Source organism: Mytilus californianus, unplaced genomic scaffold (assembly GCF_021869535.1).
Source record: "Mytilus californianus isolate M0D057914Y unplaced genomic scaffold, xbMytCali1.0.p SCAF_15, whole genome shotgun sequence".
NCBI lineage: Eukaryota > Metazoa > Mollusca > Bivalvia > Mytilida > Mytilidae > Mytilus > Mytilus californianus.
The window spans coordinates 11,008,482-11,025,478 of NW_026262637.1; the positions used below are offsets into that span (position 1 = coordinate 11,008,482).

The 16,997-nt window shown below is 31.2% G+C and overlaps 1 protein-coding gene across 8 annotated transcripts in view; it reads right to left on the reverse strand.

The window, feature by feature from the left end:
* The window catches only part of LOC127725395 (afadin-like), a 93,308-nt gene that overhangs the window by 25,069 nt on the left and 51,242 nt on the right, over positions 1-16,997 (reverse strand). For all 8 annotated transcript variants that reach the window (XM_052232325.1, XM_052232331.1, XM_052232330.1 and 5 more), the window contains one exon: positions 16,441-16,596. In XM_052232325.1, the coding sequence (XP_052088285.1) occupies positions 16,441-16,596 (156 nt within the window). The remainder of the gene's footprint in view (positions 1-16,440; positions 16,597-16,997) is intronic.

The window sequence follows — 16,997 nt, forward strand, 5'->3', positions numbered from 1 at the left end:
ATTTAATACAGAAGTTAAATTTATAAGATTTCAATAAAATTTCAATGATATAAATGAAATGTTACCTTAGAAATATGTTTAAGAATCTATGTAAACAAGAAAGTTGATGTTTTATGATGATGTTTCTACTCAGTGACAGATTATATAATATAACATCAATGAATCAGAATACAGGGGGCCCTCTTTTACAATTCAATGATTTTATTTCAGATACAAAACTTAATTTGATTACTCAACAACAAAAATATTGTAAAATTTACACCTGAAATGGTCTCAATCCCTGTACTTAACAACTTCCAACAAAAAACCGGAAAACTTGCTCCATTCTTGGTGATAAAATGATTTATATCGCCTAGCTTGACGGGAAGTCTATTGAAATTCTCCCTTTTACTAAAGGTAAATAAAACTTAAACAAAGATCTGCAGTTCTATACATTATATTTAATCTCCACGTTTTATACTTTAAAATTTTAAGATAACAAAATCAGATGTATTGAATTTGAATTAAAAATAGTTCAAATTACTACACTGACACGCTTATGACACACTAACACAACAGTTAGGAAGTACATTTACAGGTGAAATTTTGACCTTAACATTTATGACCAGTCCAAATCTTAGCTGTAATGTCGTATTTACTATATTTGTAAAGTAAAGTGAAATATTAGCTCGAAGGGTATACCTTTTCTATCTCTTCATCTTAATACAAGTGTCTCTTTTCACAAAGATATTTAACAATTAAATTTCACATTTTAATCTCCACAATTAGGACAAAATATCATCATTGACCTAGTTATTACCAGTCCAGTGATCTACAACTTATAATTCACACCATAGGCAATTAAATCCTTACCAAAAACAGAGTATTCAAACAGAGTATTCCTTTACAGGCTCGGATGGTAACACATTAAACAACACATCCACAAATAATTATAACCAGTAGCAATAATTCCAGTTTTAACCATTTAAAAATGTTATATAACCAAAGTTCAATGAAAAAGAAATCGCTAACAGAACTTAAGTTTTGCGCATGATTAATAATTACTATTGCGTGTCTATTTCATGCTAAATATTGCATTCCATAGTTAATTTAAAACCTTGAAAACAGGACATAACATTAAGTTGAAAATTATTTCTTAATTCAATTCAACATTTATACCTGAATAAACAACCTTTTAATAAACTAAATTTTTCAAAATTCTTTGAATTTCATGAGTTTCTTGTCAAAGAGGTTATGAATGTCTGAGCACAAGATAATGATAAATATACTACAATATACTGTACAAATCCCAAAGAATACACAAGTTTAATTCTCAAACAAAAGAATTATTAGTTAATCTTGTCTGGGTGTAACAAATTGGAACAGTGCCATATCAAAATAAAACGGTTGTAATCCAATTAGTGCACAGTTTTAAAAGATTTGAAATATTTCTAATGACAATATTATCCTGATTAAGGCCAAAGGTAGTCAGTATTAGAAGTAAGATTTAGTATAATTGACAATATACATATGATCAATTGTAAAATTAGAATTTAAATCGTTGTGAGTTCCTTCCTCAATTCAGATCTGCACACACTGATAGATGAATAGTAAGAATATGCCAGTGTTCTCCTCAGAAATTTCTTATATCATCCTGGTGAACAGGAAATTATGAAATATCTTCTTGTTTCTAGAAATTATAGCAACACATCCATAACACTTTGTATAAGAAACTTATTTCACATTCTAGCAATATAGCATCACATTACTATGATGCTAAAAGACCCTTGGGGGCAACACTGTATGCATTGGCTATGTTGCAATACTGCAGGGATTTGTGTGGTACTTAAACCATTTATCAGATTTAATGTTGTTTGCTTAATGTCCAGTGGAAAATATTGCATGCAGGATATTAAAGTATGCCTACTGCAGTATCACTGAGTTTGCCTTGATGTTACTTCAACCTACTTATACCTTTGAATAGAAGTCTGGTCAGTGGTGTACCAATTACTATTGAAATAGTTGCCTTCTACATTAGTATATCCTCCTTTGAGATTAATAAGGAATTTACATAGCTGTAAATTTAATGATGTAATCATTTACCACAGATATTTTTATTCAATAACAACATAAAAGTATTGAAAGTTTTAACTTGTTTAATAAATTTGTGTAAACAATAAACTGAGTGGTGTGTATTGTAGATTTTATGCTTTAAGTCAATATTAGGGGTTATTAAAATTCTTTACATTTCTACAGATTATTTATTGTCAAATAATAACTAGCTATTGTTATCTTGTTAAAAAGAAACATTTTTCTGTATGGTTAATACCTGTATGGGTAGCACTCCTACATAAGTATTGACAGTTACTGAAGTTCTGACACAAAAATTACAAGAGAAAAATACCCAGAGAAAAAATGTAAGGGAATCCTATGAACTCCCACCCTACTTCATGTTTGTAATCTCAACTATAACCGCAACACTTTTAAAACATATATTCCAAGTTCCAACCCTTTCATATATTCTATGATTGGTTGATTAATTGTTGTCCGTTTAACGTCCAGTGGCAGCTATGAAGACATTATTGTCCAGCTATGAACACGCTACGGCAAAAATCATTCGGCTTGACCATTTTGAAGGAATTTACATCATAATGAAGTTATCCTAAACATTTAAGGTTATCAAAAGATTTTGTACTAAGGCCATTTATGTGAGAGTTCTGATAAGTGATTTTGTGGATAATTCTATTCACAGCTAATCTCAGAAAAATAAGGACCAGTTTTAAAACAAATCTATCAAGAGTTTAGAATAACAATAATTAGATTTGTTGCAATGTTATCTTGTGTGTTCAAGTATATTGTGCAAGTTATAACAAGTGAAATATTTTCAATTCAAGACTTGGTACCAGAAATAATGCATAGCTAGAATCTAAACGAGTGTAACTAAGGATTGAGGATAAATAAAAATTTGTAAGGGTTCCGCGGAACCCAGTGTCTCGCCTACTTTTGCTGTTAATCGCAGGCTCAACAAAAATGAGGAAAAAAATTGATAAAAATATTCCTCTATATACTATCTTTTGATTGTAAGTAGCTTCTGTCCAAGTTTGGTAAAAATCCAGGATAGTTTATGAATCTAATAAATGTTTTAAAAACTTAAACTGCAGATCTAGACTGTATGTAATGTTAACTGGAAGAAAAACTAAGTCCATTTATAAGTAAAATACGGAAAAAAATGGAACAAAATTTTAACAAAATTCCTTCTAGATACTAGCTTTTAATCATAAACAAGCATCTGTCCAAGTTTGGTACAAATCCAGGATAGTTTAAGAAAGTTATTAAAATCTTAAAAACTTTAACCACAGAGTGAATGTAATGTTAAATGGCAGAAAAACTAAGTCCATTTATAAGTAAAATACTGAAAAAATGGATTTTTTTTTTTACAAAATTTACTTTGGATTATTATCTTATGATCATAAAAAAGTTTCTTTCCAAGTTCGGTAGAAATCCAGGATAGTTTAAGAAAGTTATTAAAATTTCAAAAACTTTAACCACAGAGTGAATATTTGTGGACGCCGCTGCCGACGACAACAACAATGACAACGCCGCCGACGGAATGTAGGATCGCTATGTCTCGCTTTTTCGACAAAAGTCGAAGGCTCGACAAAAAGAGGCCCGCACGGAGACAACTTGAAATACATGATACAGTCCTTTACATGTATATGTGTATTGTAAAATTGCTGAATATTTGAGATGGTCTATTGCCAAATTTAAAATTGAAGATACACTGAAGGTCCATCATCAATAGTATCAACACCAAAAAATACATTTGGTGACTAACAGTCCATCAGTAGTGGTATCAACACATTGGCAATATACTAAATAAGCTACAAAAGCAAAATTATTGCCAATGCTGTTTTTATTTTTTAAACATTTGAAAAATAGTGGCAAAGAAGATTTAAGTACAACTCAAGTTTACATTAGAATTTTCATTATGAATCATTTAAATTAAAGGATTTTGAAACAAATATTCTGCAGTTTATGTATTTTTGCCTGTAACTTCGATCTGTAAAGATAACGATAGTTTTGACAAGTGACACATGTGTGATACGAGTCTTTATCATGCTACCAAATCTCATGCAAATCGACTGTGACCACCTTAAATCATGGTTTAATTTTACTTTTATTATTTCTTATTTAAAAAAAAATATTTTAAATGGTTAATGTGTAACCTGACTCTTCTCTTTATTTTACGTTAAAAGATTGAAATTAGATATTCAGAATTCATATAAACACACGTTAAACTGCCTGAACTAGTATCCGAGGACCGCCACCGAACAAAAATAAAAAAATTTCTCAGTTACATCTTTTAAACATTACAGATGTTAACAACCTGCCATTCATTTTACAAAGGTTTCTTTTCTACTATTTCAAAGATACATGAAAAGATAAAACAATACTTCTATTTTTTTGTCATATTTTCATGAAAATATTTATGTTATTACTGTCGAATGATGCATAGACATTATCATTTTGTCAAAATTACACGTGTTGTTCGCATGCACAAATAACATGCTAACGGAAATGTTTTGATAATTAAATCCTTAATATCTAAATGTGCAGACAAAATTATAATGAATTATGTAATAGGGTCGTCATGTATCTACATGTACATGTGACATTCTTATATTCTTACTCATAGCCTTGTAAATACAAGACTGTCTTTACTCTAATCCTGGTTAGACAAAATCATACACCATGTTTTCCCTTTTTGTAAGATGACAGAATGCATGTCGGAAAGAATTTTCTTTTTTTAAAAGTGGATGTTTAGTCACCAGCAAAAATGTTCAGAAATGGATTTGTTTTTCTCACTACTTCCCCTAAAAAGGCAATAAGTAAATAATTTTGACACAGAGGTTATAATTGGGTGGTTTGTTACTAAACACCCACATAACAGGTAGACTAAAATATTTAAATAAGTCACCTCAATGTCTGACTATGTAACAACTTTTACTTTTACATTGCTTTAACACCTAGCACAGTTAGAGTGGGACTATACACTTAAACAATATAGCTCTGGAGGCTCTTATCTATATAAGCCAAAGATTTCCGGTCAAAATAACTTTAAATTTAATCTTTCACTTTCAAAATATTATGCATTAGGTATGAATGTAAAGTATCAAAGTTTTGCACCGTTGCCGACAATTCTATTTTTAAAAAGTATTTCTTAAATGGTGCTTTAAATAAGTTTTGTGGAACAAATTGCTAACACAGAGATAAATCTTACGTAACTTCATTACAAAGTTATTCATTAGATCTGTTCCGAACAATAGAGAAGCAAATCTCCAGGCCTTAATAACATATACTCTTAATGACAAATTTGTGGTTACATACAACCTAATTCATAGAGAGGCTAAAACATATTCACAATCAATCACGGATAGTGAGCTATTTTAATATCAATGTCATGTTCCCTTCACAAGATGGCTGTGCCCATATAACACAACTTTGTACATTATAACCTAATAAAAGGAAGTAAATGGTTCTGAGGAACCCCGATATCTCACGAATAAATGGTGATCTTTGGGTTAAAACGATAAACAGGAATTCAGAAACACCTATGAACCCTAGAAACAGGAAAGTTATCATGTCTGTGGATATATTAGAGACCTTATTTCTATAAAGCCTGTAATTCTTAGCACTGAATACTGAGTTAAAATACTGTAATGCTATGTAGATTGACTTAGTTTAAAAAACATTGATTTATTCTGTTTAATTAATTAGGTATATTCAGTGCATCTGGTCTTGACATAAGCTCAATATAAACTGAATATCCTACCTAATGCTCACTAAAAGAGTGTAGACCTTTGTGATTGAATATTATTGTGATTGCTAAAATTGTAACTTAGTAAATATTCTGTGTCATGATAAACAAAAGTTTAATAATTTTTTCCTAATTGTCAACTGGTCCTGGAATGCTAAAAATATATGGATTTGTAGGAAAACTACACAACATTGTGTTGGTCTCAATTTTCAGATAAAGAAAAAAATGATGCAATAAATTTGATTTAAAATTACATACATCTTTTTATCATATATTAAGACCAGTGAGTTTAGAATGGAAAAAAGGGATGCTCCCTAAAAGAGATGCCTTGGCTGTTTATCATTACAGACATGTGAGTTAAGCCATTTTCAACTGATTTTTATGTTGTGCTGTAACACCACTGTCCCAGGTTAGGGGAAGGTTGAGCGCTCACAAACATGTTTAGCCCCACCACATTCTTTATTTGTCTGTACCAAGTCAGGAGCCTGTAGTTCAGTGGTTGTCGTTGGTTCATGTCTGTCATATTTTTTTTTCATCAATTGTTTTGTTATAAATTAGGCCGTTAGTTTTCTCAATTGAATTGTTTCATATTTTTCATGTCGGGGCCTTTTATAGCCGACTGTATAGTATGGGTTTTTTTCACTGTTGAAGGCCATACGGTTGCCTATATGTTCATTTGAACTGAGTGGATAGTTGTCTCATTAGCAATCATACCACATCTCCTTTTTTATATATTGTAACAACATGTTATAACAATGATCTTTGTGATATTTGCTTTCCTCTTCCCTGGCTCATGTGTTTCAATTCTATTTAAAATTTCAACTTAAAGACCATTTACTCAATTACAAAAAGATGGAATTTCTGTAAGACATTCATATGAACTTAAATTGATTTTTTTGTTTTGCAAATTATAAATCTATCATGTGTGACATTTATGGTCATAAATGGTCCACCATGTGCAATATTATATCCAGATAAAATATTATTTATTAATACTTATATTTCTCTTATCCTTTTATTTATTTAACATATGAAGCCTGTATTCATCTTCGCATAAAAAAAATTAAAGAAATCTGCCACATGTACATTTATGTTTTCAGAACTATTAAAATTAGGGCTATCATCATATTTTTGAAACAATTCCAGTTTTGTCCACATTATTTGCATCAATTCCAAATCAGATATTAAAATTTTTACCAAAAACAGATGAAAAAAATATGGATCTACACCAAAAATATGACTTTAAAAAATATTTAAATTATTATACTATTCTCAATATTTAATTTGAGAAAAACATCATCATAAAATAACCTGCTTAATTCATCGTTTAAATACAAGTAATTTGAGACTTCTTTAGCCGTTAATTTACAACTCACGAAACTCCTGACGCATTAGAGATGAAACTTGAATATCCTGGAACTCTCAGTAATCCAAATTGTGGATGTAATTTGGTAAATTAGTATACAATTATTGTAATAGTAAACTTCACATCACTTTTTCACAACAAAATCCATAGAAAGCTTAGACGTTTTTACTGTTATTTAACTGGGAAACATCCAGGATTTTATCCAAGAATATCTTTCTTTAAAAATCTATGAAAATGTTTTTATACAATGTATGTTATGTATTCCATAAACGTTTAAATTCTTCAGCAATCTTATGTAATCAGATTCATAAAGATCTTACAGATATATCCAAGTTTTTGTTGTAGTCCATCAATATTCATCCATTTAACATTAGTTTTTTCTCTTTATGAATCAGGAACATCTCACACAAAAATGTCCCCAGAAAAAAAATGTCAAATTTTAAAATCCCATGTGACTTATGAAAATCTGCTGAAGAATTTGACCAGTTATTTAAGATTACAGGTGTGCAGAATTACCTGTTAGTTGGTATATAAATAGAAATCATTTAACCTATCCATTTTATTGGCCTCTGCTATTTAGGGTCATTCCAGGTTAGTGGAGTTTTTATGCAAACTGTTAAGTTTACAAGAAAGTTTACAAACATTGTTACATTTCTTATAATAAACTCATCTGAACAGATTGGAATACAATATAAGGTTTCACTAGATATAATACAAGGTTACCAGAAAATACAGGTGAATTTACTTGTATTTACTTAAGTGCAATACAAAAACATGTTTGTTGACAAATCTCAATTCCCATTAAAATATTTCAAAAGAATTTTTAATGTTTAAGGAAAAATACTAAGCTTTATTTACATAAAGCAGATTGAAGTAATAATTCAGTTTATTTTGTGAGTTAAAATAAATCCTGAATTTCAAGGGTAAAGTTTTTGTAAGGAGTGGTATTAAACTGTAGTATAAAATATAGTACTAAGACAGTATTATCACAGCTGTGAGGAATAATATATTGTACGGAAGCCTAATCATTTCAAAGAACAATGAAATGTAGACTGTAATTTCAGTTTAATATGAATAAAACAAGATGTGTGGTATACATCAATGAAACAGCAACCCAACAGCAGAAATAACCAAAAGACATCTAGAAGACTACATACAGACTTCAAAAACAGCCATGTGTCTATACAAATGTCAAGCTCTAAATCGTCCCAAGTCTAATAAATTTAATGACTGCATATAAAAAAATAAATGGGGAATGTGTCCATCGGACACAGATGATGCCCCCGCTTGCATATCATATAAAGTTATAAAGAGACATAACTGAAGAACGGTAAAAGTGAAGCTACCCAAATTTGTACTTGATCTGAGTTTTGTGGTAATAAGTTTCATAAAATTTGGTTGAGACAAACTTAAGTTAAAGAACTGAAATGAAAAATTCAGCAATTTTTCTATTTGTAATGGGGCATAACTCTAGAACAATAAAAGTGACATCCCCAAAGTTCAAACTTGATCTGTATTTTGTAGAAATAAACATAGTGTATCAGTTTCATCACATTTGGTTGAGGCAAACTAAAGTTACAGAACGGAAACGAAAAATTCAGCAATTTTTCCATTTGTAAAGGGGCATAACTCTAGAATGGTTAAAGTGACACCCCCAATATTCAAACTTGATCTGTGTTTTGTGGTAATAAGCATTGTGTATAAGTTTCATAACATTTGGTTGAGGCTAACTTAAGTTAAGAGAACGGAAACGAAACATTCAGCAATTTTTCCATCTGTAAAGGGGCATAACTCTAGAACAGTTAAAGTGACGCCACCAAAACTGAAACTTGATCTATATTTTGTGGTAATAAGCATTGTGTATAAATTTCATAACATTTGGTTGAGGCAAACTAAAGTTAGAGAACGGAAACGAAAAATTCAGCAATTTTTCCATTTGTAAAGGGGCATAACTCTAGAATGGTTACGATGATGCCACCAAAATTCAAACTTGATCTGTGTTTTGTGGTAATAAGCATTGTGTATAAGTTTCATAATATTTGGTTGAGGCAAACTAAAGTTAGAGAACGGAAACCAATTTGGGACGTACATACGGACGGACGTACAGACGGACAAGGGTAAAACTTAATGCCCCCTCCGCTACGGCAGGGTCATAAAAATGCTGATTTTTTTCTTATCCATGTACAAATAAAAATACAAGAAGTTTTAAGATTCTAATCAAAAAGTTTGATTCGGTATGGTCTCATTTATGAGAGCAGATAAGTCACTATTTAAAGTACATCAACAAGTTTAACAACCAAGAGTGAAGGTCTATTCAGAACAAAAGTAAACAGTAGTACTGTAGTCAATGATATGGTTATCAATTTCAAGCTTTAGAATCATAAAATGAAAAGGAAATAAGATATAGCCGTTTATAAATCATAGATACCTAAGGTTTGATGTTTATTCCTGCAGAAAATTTAATTACTATGCACCTGTAGTGCACAAAAATTGAGACCATGAGTTGAGGTGATTCGGAAACTAAGAAATTACATACATGGATGAAGTATTTGTTAAGGATAGATTGCTTTGGCTCCCATTGTGAAGGGTATAGATGTTGTGAACATTAGTATTTAATGATTATAGTACATATATAAAGTAGGATCAAATGATCCAACCATGACATTAAAATTGTAAATTTATAGAATCATTTAAATCCATAAAAATCCTATCATTACATATCTGGAGACTTCATCATGTGGACAGTGAACTTGGGTAGACATGAATACCTTATGTACAGGTTATTCTCTAAAAAGTCTTGGTGTATTTGTCTTGAAATTGGAGCAAGTAACTGTCCAATATTCAGGTAAAATTATTTCTTTTGTGAAAACCTTTCTTTAATCATTTTTTGAGTCAGGCAACCAAATCTACTTCTTTACATTACATCTCTGTGTACAGACTCATGTGACTATTTAATTGTTGTTCTGTTAAAGTCACATTTACAAAACGGGTCAGATTTCAGGTTTGGTTTGTAAAGGATGTCAATAAAACTGAGAAAATAAATATATGTCATATTTCAATAAAACTAATATCCAACAATCTACTCCAAAGTACAGTATTACAGCTTAGTCTATTAGTGTATTAACAAGAACAGAACAGAACCACACATCATATTTGCTTTGCCTAGGGTATATTTTTGAAACAACAAACATGAAATAATTTCATTCAACAGATGTGTGTCACTTGAAACACATAGAGTACCACCCAAAACAAATAAATGTTTTGTTAATAAATTGGCAAAATGTCTACATTGTTTTCCTAACCATTCACAATGGCAAACTGATTGAATATCAATACTTATTTCAGAGCAAATAGAAGATATAAATGTGCAGTATAAAATGAAATTTAACATACAATATATGCAAATTAGATGGGGATATATAGACAATATCATGTGACAGTCTATGAAATACTATCTTATATTACTAATACAATGCAAGATTGTATTTCTGTCTACACAAAGAAACAAGTGTTCAAAAATAGACTTCGTTCTTTTTCTTTAATATAACTCTCAGATTTGACGGCACATTAGTTACTTTATAGTCCAACTGTAACCTTTTCTCCTATCACAAACATATATTATCAAACAACAATCAAAAATTCCTGTCCAAAATCTCATTGTGCAGCATATAATTTACTCAATATATGCACTTTATAATATTGTTCCTTACGGGATGAATGAGGTAAAAAAAAGGGGTGTAAACCTCAATTTAAAGTTTCTACAATGGTGGCATTAGGAACTATTCAGACCTAGCTGTTCAGGGACTTCACCTTTAGATGTTCTGTACAGATACATTCTACAGGTGCCGATTCAGACAGGGCACACCTGGCGCATGCACCCTAAAAAAATTTTATAATGTAATTCATAGGTAAAATTTCAACCAATTTTTGTCAAAAAATGGTACTCAATCTTCTTATTCTAAGAAACGCCCTCTAACATCAAATCCTGGGTTGCCCCTGATTTTTTAGAACATTGTTCAGAATTTATCTAAAATTTACACTCAATTTGTCTAAAAAACTGAAATAAAAAAATAGCTAAAATACCATGGCAGCATAGAGACCACCTAGAATAAATCTTTCAAAATCTGAAAGATTAATTAATCTACAGATAGCGATCTTATCTTTGGTATGTATCAATAATACATTTTAAGATTAATTATAATGTCCTCAATTTTAATTTTTTATCTTTGGCTTCTCCAAATGAATTAGTTTAAAACATTTCTATGTCTGTCATCTTGCCAAGTCCAACTACTCAATCATCCTTTTACAAGATTACATCTCAGACAGACATTTAAAATTTTAAAAGACAAATCAAAATTTCATTATGTTTAAAGACAACTAGATAAATTAGGTTTAGGTCCCATTCAAAGGAAGTGTGAAATGACTCGGATCAAAGAACTCAAATGAGCCAGATTTGTCACATGATTATGATGGCTTCTAAAGAAATATGTACACAACACAAAAATGTATCTTTATGTTCTTATAAAATGATTGAAATTATAAAAGAAATTTATGTCTGTCTGTTTACTCTTCAAATAAATGGGGAATGTGTCCATGGGACACAGATGATGCCCCCGCTATATAACGTTATAAAGGGACATATCTCAAGAACAGTAAAAGTGACACTACCCAAATTTGTACTTGATCTGAGTTTTGTGGTAATAAGCATTGTTTTTGAGTTTCATAACATTTAGTTGAGGCAAACTTGAGTTAGAGAATGGAAACCAATTTTGGGACGTACGGACGTACAGACGGAAATGAAAAATTCAGCAATTTTTCCATTTGTAAAGGGGCATAACTCTAAAACGGTAAAAGTGACGCCACCAAAATTCAAACTTGATCTGTGTTTTGTGGTAATAAGCATAGTGTATAAGTTTCATAACATTTGGTTGAGGCAAACTAAAGTTAGAGAACGGAAACGAATATCAGCAATTTTTCCCTTTGTAAAAGGGCATAACTCTAGAACGGCAAAAGTGACGCCACCAAAATTCAAACTTGATCTGTGTTTTGTGGTAATAAGCACTGTGTCTAAGTTTCATAACATTTGGTTGAGGCAAACTAAAGTTAGAGAACGGAAACGAAAAATTCAGCAACTTTTCCATTTGTAAAGGGGCATAACTTTAGAACAGTAAAAGTGATGCCACCAAAATTCAACCTTGATCTGTGTTTTGTGGTAATAAGCATAGTGCATAAGTTTCATAACATTTGGTTGAGGGAAACTAAAGTTAGAGAAAGGAAACCAATTTTGAGATATACGGACGGACGTTCAGACGGACATGGGTAAAACAATCATGAAAAATTCAAGATTATTATATTAATTGTAAAATGTGTCATCCATTTCACTAACATGCACCTTGATTCATAAGTGATCTCCATGTTTGGACAGTACATGTACTTGTACTAGGATATTTGTATTTATGCACATGTACAAAGGAGTTAGGGTCTCCCTCTTTGGACAGTACATGTATTTATACTAGGATATTTGTATTTATATACATGTACAAAGGTGTTAGGGTCTCCCTATTTGGACAGTACATGTATTTATACTAGTATATTTGTATTTATGTACATATACTTTAAGGAATTGTGGTCTCCCTCTTTGTACAGTACATGTATTTATTCTAGAATATTTGTATTTATGTACATATACTTTAAGGAATTGGGGTCTCCCTCTTTAGACAGTACATGTATTTATACTAGTATATTTGTATTTATGTACATATACTTTAAGGAATTGAGGTCTCCCTCTTTGGACAGTACATGTATTTATACTAGTATATTTGTATTTATGTACATATACTTTAAGGAATTGGGGTCTCCCTCTTTGGACAGTACATGTATTTATACTAGGATATTTATATTTATGCACATGTATAAAGGAGTTAGGGTCTCCCTCTTTGGACAGTACATGTATTTATACTAGGATATTTGTATTTATGTACATATACTTTAAGGAATAGGGGTTCCCCTCTTTGGACAGTACATGTATTTATACTAGGATATTTGTATTTATGTACATATACAAAGGATTAAGGGGTCTCCCTCTTTGGACAGTACATGTATTTATACTAGAATATTTGTATTTATGTACATATACAAAGGATTAAGGGGTCTCCCTCTTTGGACAGTACATGTATTTATACTAGAATATTTGTATTTATGTACATATACAAAGGATTAAGGGGTCTCCCTCTTTGGACAGTACATGTATTTATACTAGAATATTTGTATTTATGTACATATACAAAGGATTTAGGGGTCTCCCTCTTTGGACAGTACATGTATTTATACTAGAATATTTGTATTTATGTACATATACAAAGGATTAAGGGGTCTCCCTCTTTGGACAGTACATGTATTTATACTAGAATATTTGTATTTATGTACATATACAAAGGATTAAGGGGTCTCCCTCTTTGGACAGTACATGTATTTATACTAGGATATTTGTATTTATGTACATGTACAAAGGTGTTAGGATCTCCCTCTTTGGACAGTACATGTATTTATACTAGTATATTTGTATTTATGTACATATACTTTAAGGAATTGGGGTCTCCCTCTTTGGACAGTACATGTATTTATACTAGAATATTTGTATTTATGTACATGTACTTTAAGGAATTGGGGTCTCCCTCTTTAGACAGTACATGTATTTATACTAGTATATTTGTATTTATGTACATATACTTTAAGGATTTGAGGTCTCCCTCTTTGGACAGTACATGTATTTATACTAGGATATTTGTATTTATGTACACATACTTTAAGGAATTGGGGTCTCCCTCTTTAGACAGTACATGTACTTATACTAGTATATTTGTATTTATGTACATATACTTTAAGGAATTGGGGTCTCCCTCTTTGGACAGTACATGTATTTATACTAGGATATTTATATTTATGCACATGTATAAAGGAGTTAGGGTCTCCCTCTTTGGACAGTACATGTATTTATACTAGAATATTTGTATTTATGTACATATACAAAGGATTAAGGGGTCTCCCTCTTTGGAAAGTTCATGTATTTATACTAGGATATTTGTATTTATGTACATGTACAAAGGTGTTAGTGTCTCCCTCTTTGGACAGTACATGTATTTATACTAGGATATTTGTATTTATGTACATGTACAAAGGTGTTAGGGTCTCCCTCTTTGGACAGTACATGTATTTATACTAGAATATTTGTATTTATGTACATGTACTTTAAGGAATTGGGGTCTCCCTCTTTAGACAGTACATGTATTTATACTAGGATATTTGTATTTATGTACATGTACTTTAAGGAATTGGGGTCTCCCTCTTTAGACAGTACATGTATTTATACCAGAATATTTGTATTTATGTACATGTACTTTAAGGAATTGGGGTCTCCCTCTTTGGACAGTACATGTATTTATACTAGAATATTTGTATTTATGTACATATACAAAGGAGATCTGTGTTGGTTGTTCTCAATTCTTGTTATTCTCTTTTATGTTCTACACATGAAAGAAAAATGAAAAGTGCTATTAACTTATAAACCCTATTTTTTGTTTTTTTTAGAACATTCGGACATGTTGAGGGTGGAAGATAATGGTATACCTAAAGAAGTCATTTCTATGAAGGGTAGGACAGTGTGAACATTTAAAGCCAGAAAGAGTTACCTCCCATATCAACTTTACATGTTCTTACAGATATTAAACAATTTTACATGCATTTCTAATTAAATTTACACATAATGAATGTTTATGATCACTGACTAAACAAATATATGACTGATATTGTGCTGATTGTGTTGTAATTGTATCAAATGGCATATAAAACTGCAACATCTGGAACAAACTATGTTTGATACAAAACTAGACTAATTTAAATGTTTTTGCAGCATTTTTCCACACTTCAGTAATTTTGATGTCTTTAAACCACTCATTTAATAAAACTTTAACCCATTCTCAATTGAAAAGAATAACATCCTTTCCTATTATTTAGGCTTTGCGATTGTACATTTGATTTATCTCCCCTTTCCCATACAGGAAAAAAAAAACCAACTAAAAACTAAAAAGATTTCTTTTTAATGGAAAACAATAAATCATTTTCAAGAAGCATTACAACATAGCATAAACTTAAATGTTTGATTTGACATCTTTTGGTCCTATTATGCATGCTACATTAGTCAATAGAAAATAACAGCTTTATTTTCAAGGAAATTTTCAAAGGTTTCTATTTGAAGAAAGGTCGCTTTCAGAGGCCAAAACAGACTGATTTCAAAAGAATGTTTACAATGATGTTTCTTTGTATGTGATTTTATATTTTATATAGATATAGTAAAAAATATGCTATTAGAACAACTAAAGGACAATGTTTTATATGTTCAACAATAAATTTTACAGTGTATTAAAATATACAACAGAACGCATACATTTAAACAAAACAAACCATGGAGTTGTAATTGTATTATTTTAACCTGTTTTTCCAATTGAAACTCTTTTATTCTTTTTATTTATAGTAGTGGAACAACCATTTTGTTTCCCCCTATTTCAGGTGACATATAAAGTCTGAGTTATTTTGTTAGGTATTAAAGTTAAGTAACCTGCTGAATCCTATGTATTACAGATAATCACAATTTCCTAGATACTCATGTTAGTGTATGTTGTATAACACAAAAAGCTTTACATGCACAATCTTGCAAAAAGATGAAAACGCTTTAATCTTCCCTTTCATGCATTTTCCCCCCTTTTTTACCAATTGTTTTCTTGTTTTTTCTCAAACTGAACCCCACAAAACTTGTTTAACTTACCTGCCACAATACTGAGCCCCATGCTGCCCTTGACCTTTATACTTACCTTAGCTGCCACAATACTGAGCCCCATGCTGCCTTGACCTTTATACTTACCGTAGCTGCCACAATACTGAGCCTGATGCTGCCCTCGACCTTTATACTTACCTTAGCTGCCACAATTCTGAGCCCCATTCTGCTCTTGACCTTTATACGTACCTTAGCTGCCACAATACTGAGTCATGCTGCCCTTGACCTTTATTATATACTTACCTTAGCTGCCACTATACTGAGCCCCATGCTCCCCTTGACCTTTATACTAACCTTAGCTGCCACGATACTGAGCCTGATGCTGCCCTTGACCTTTTTTCTAACCTAAGCTGCCACAATACTGAGCCCAATGCTCCCCTTGACCTTTATACTAACCTTAGCTGCCATGATACTGAGCCTGATGCTGCCGTTGACCTTTATACTAACCTTAGCTGCCACAATACTGAGCCCCATGCTGCCTTTGACTTTGCCAAATGATATAACAGCAACTTCTGGTTCCTTAGACATCGGAGGTTTCTGGTCTGGAGGAGAACCACCATGCTGGAGTTGGTTTGGTTGGTTTGGTTGGTTTTTACGTATAGCCTGCAATTTAAAGAAGTAAAATTGAAAATCTAATATTTATGAAAAATAAAAAGGTTATATAGTTTAAAATGCTATTTTGTTTTTCAATCAAATTGTTATTGCATTAAAAGGGGGTAGGCATCTGTGTAACAAACTGAATAAATAAAGTACTGATTGATTATCATTTCACATTTGATTCAAGATCTGGAAAACCAACAATATAAAAACAAGTACAAAGAAAATAAAATGCTCCGCAGGGCGCAGCTTGATACGACCGCAGAGGTCGAACCCTGAACAGTTGGGGCAAGTATGGACACAACATTCAAGCTTGATACAGCTTTGCATTTGGATTGTGATTAAATATTTGACACAGCATAGGTTTCTGACACAGAATGAATGTGGTCTAAGAACTTAAAAATTTT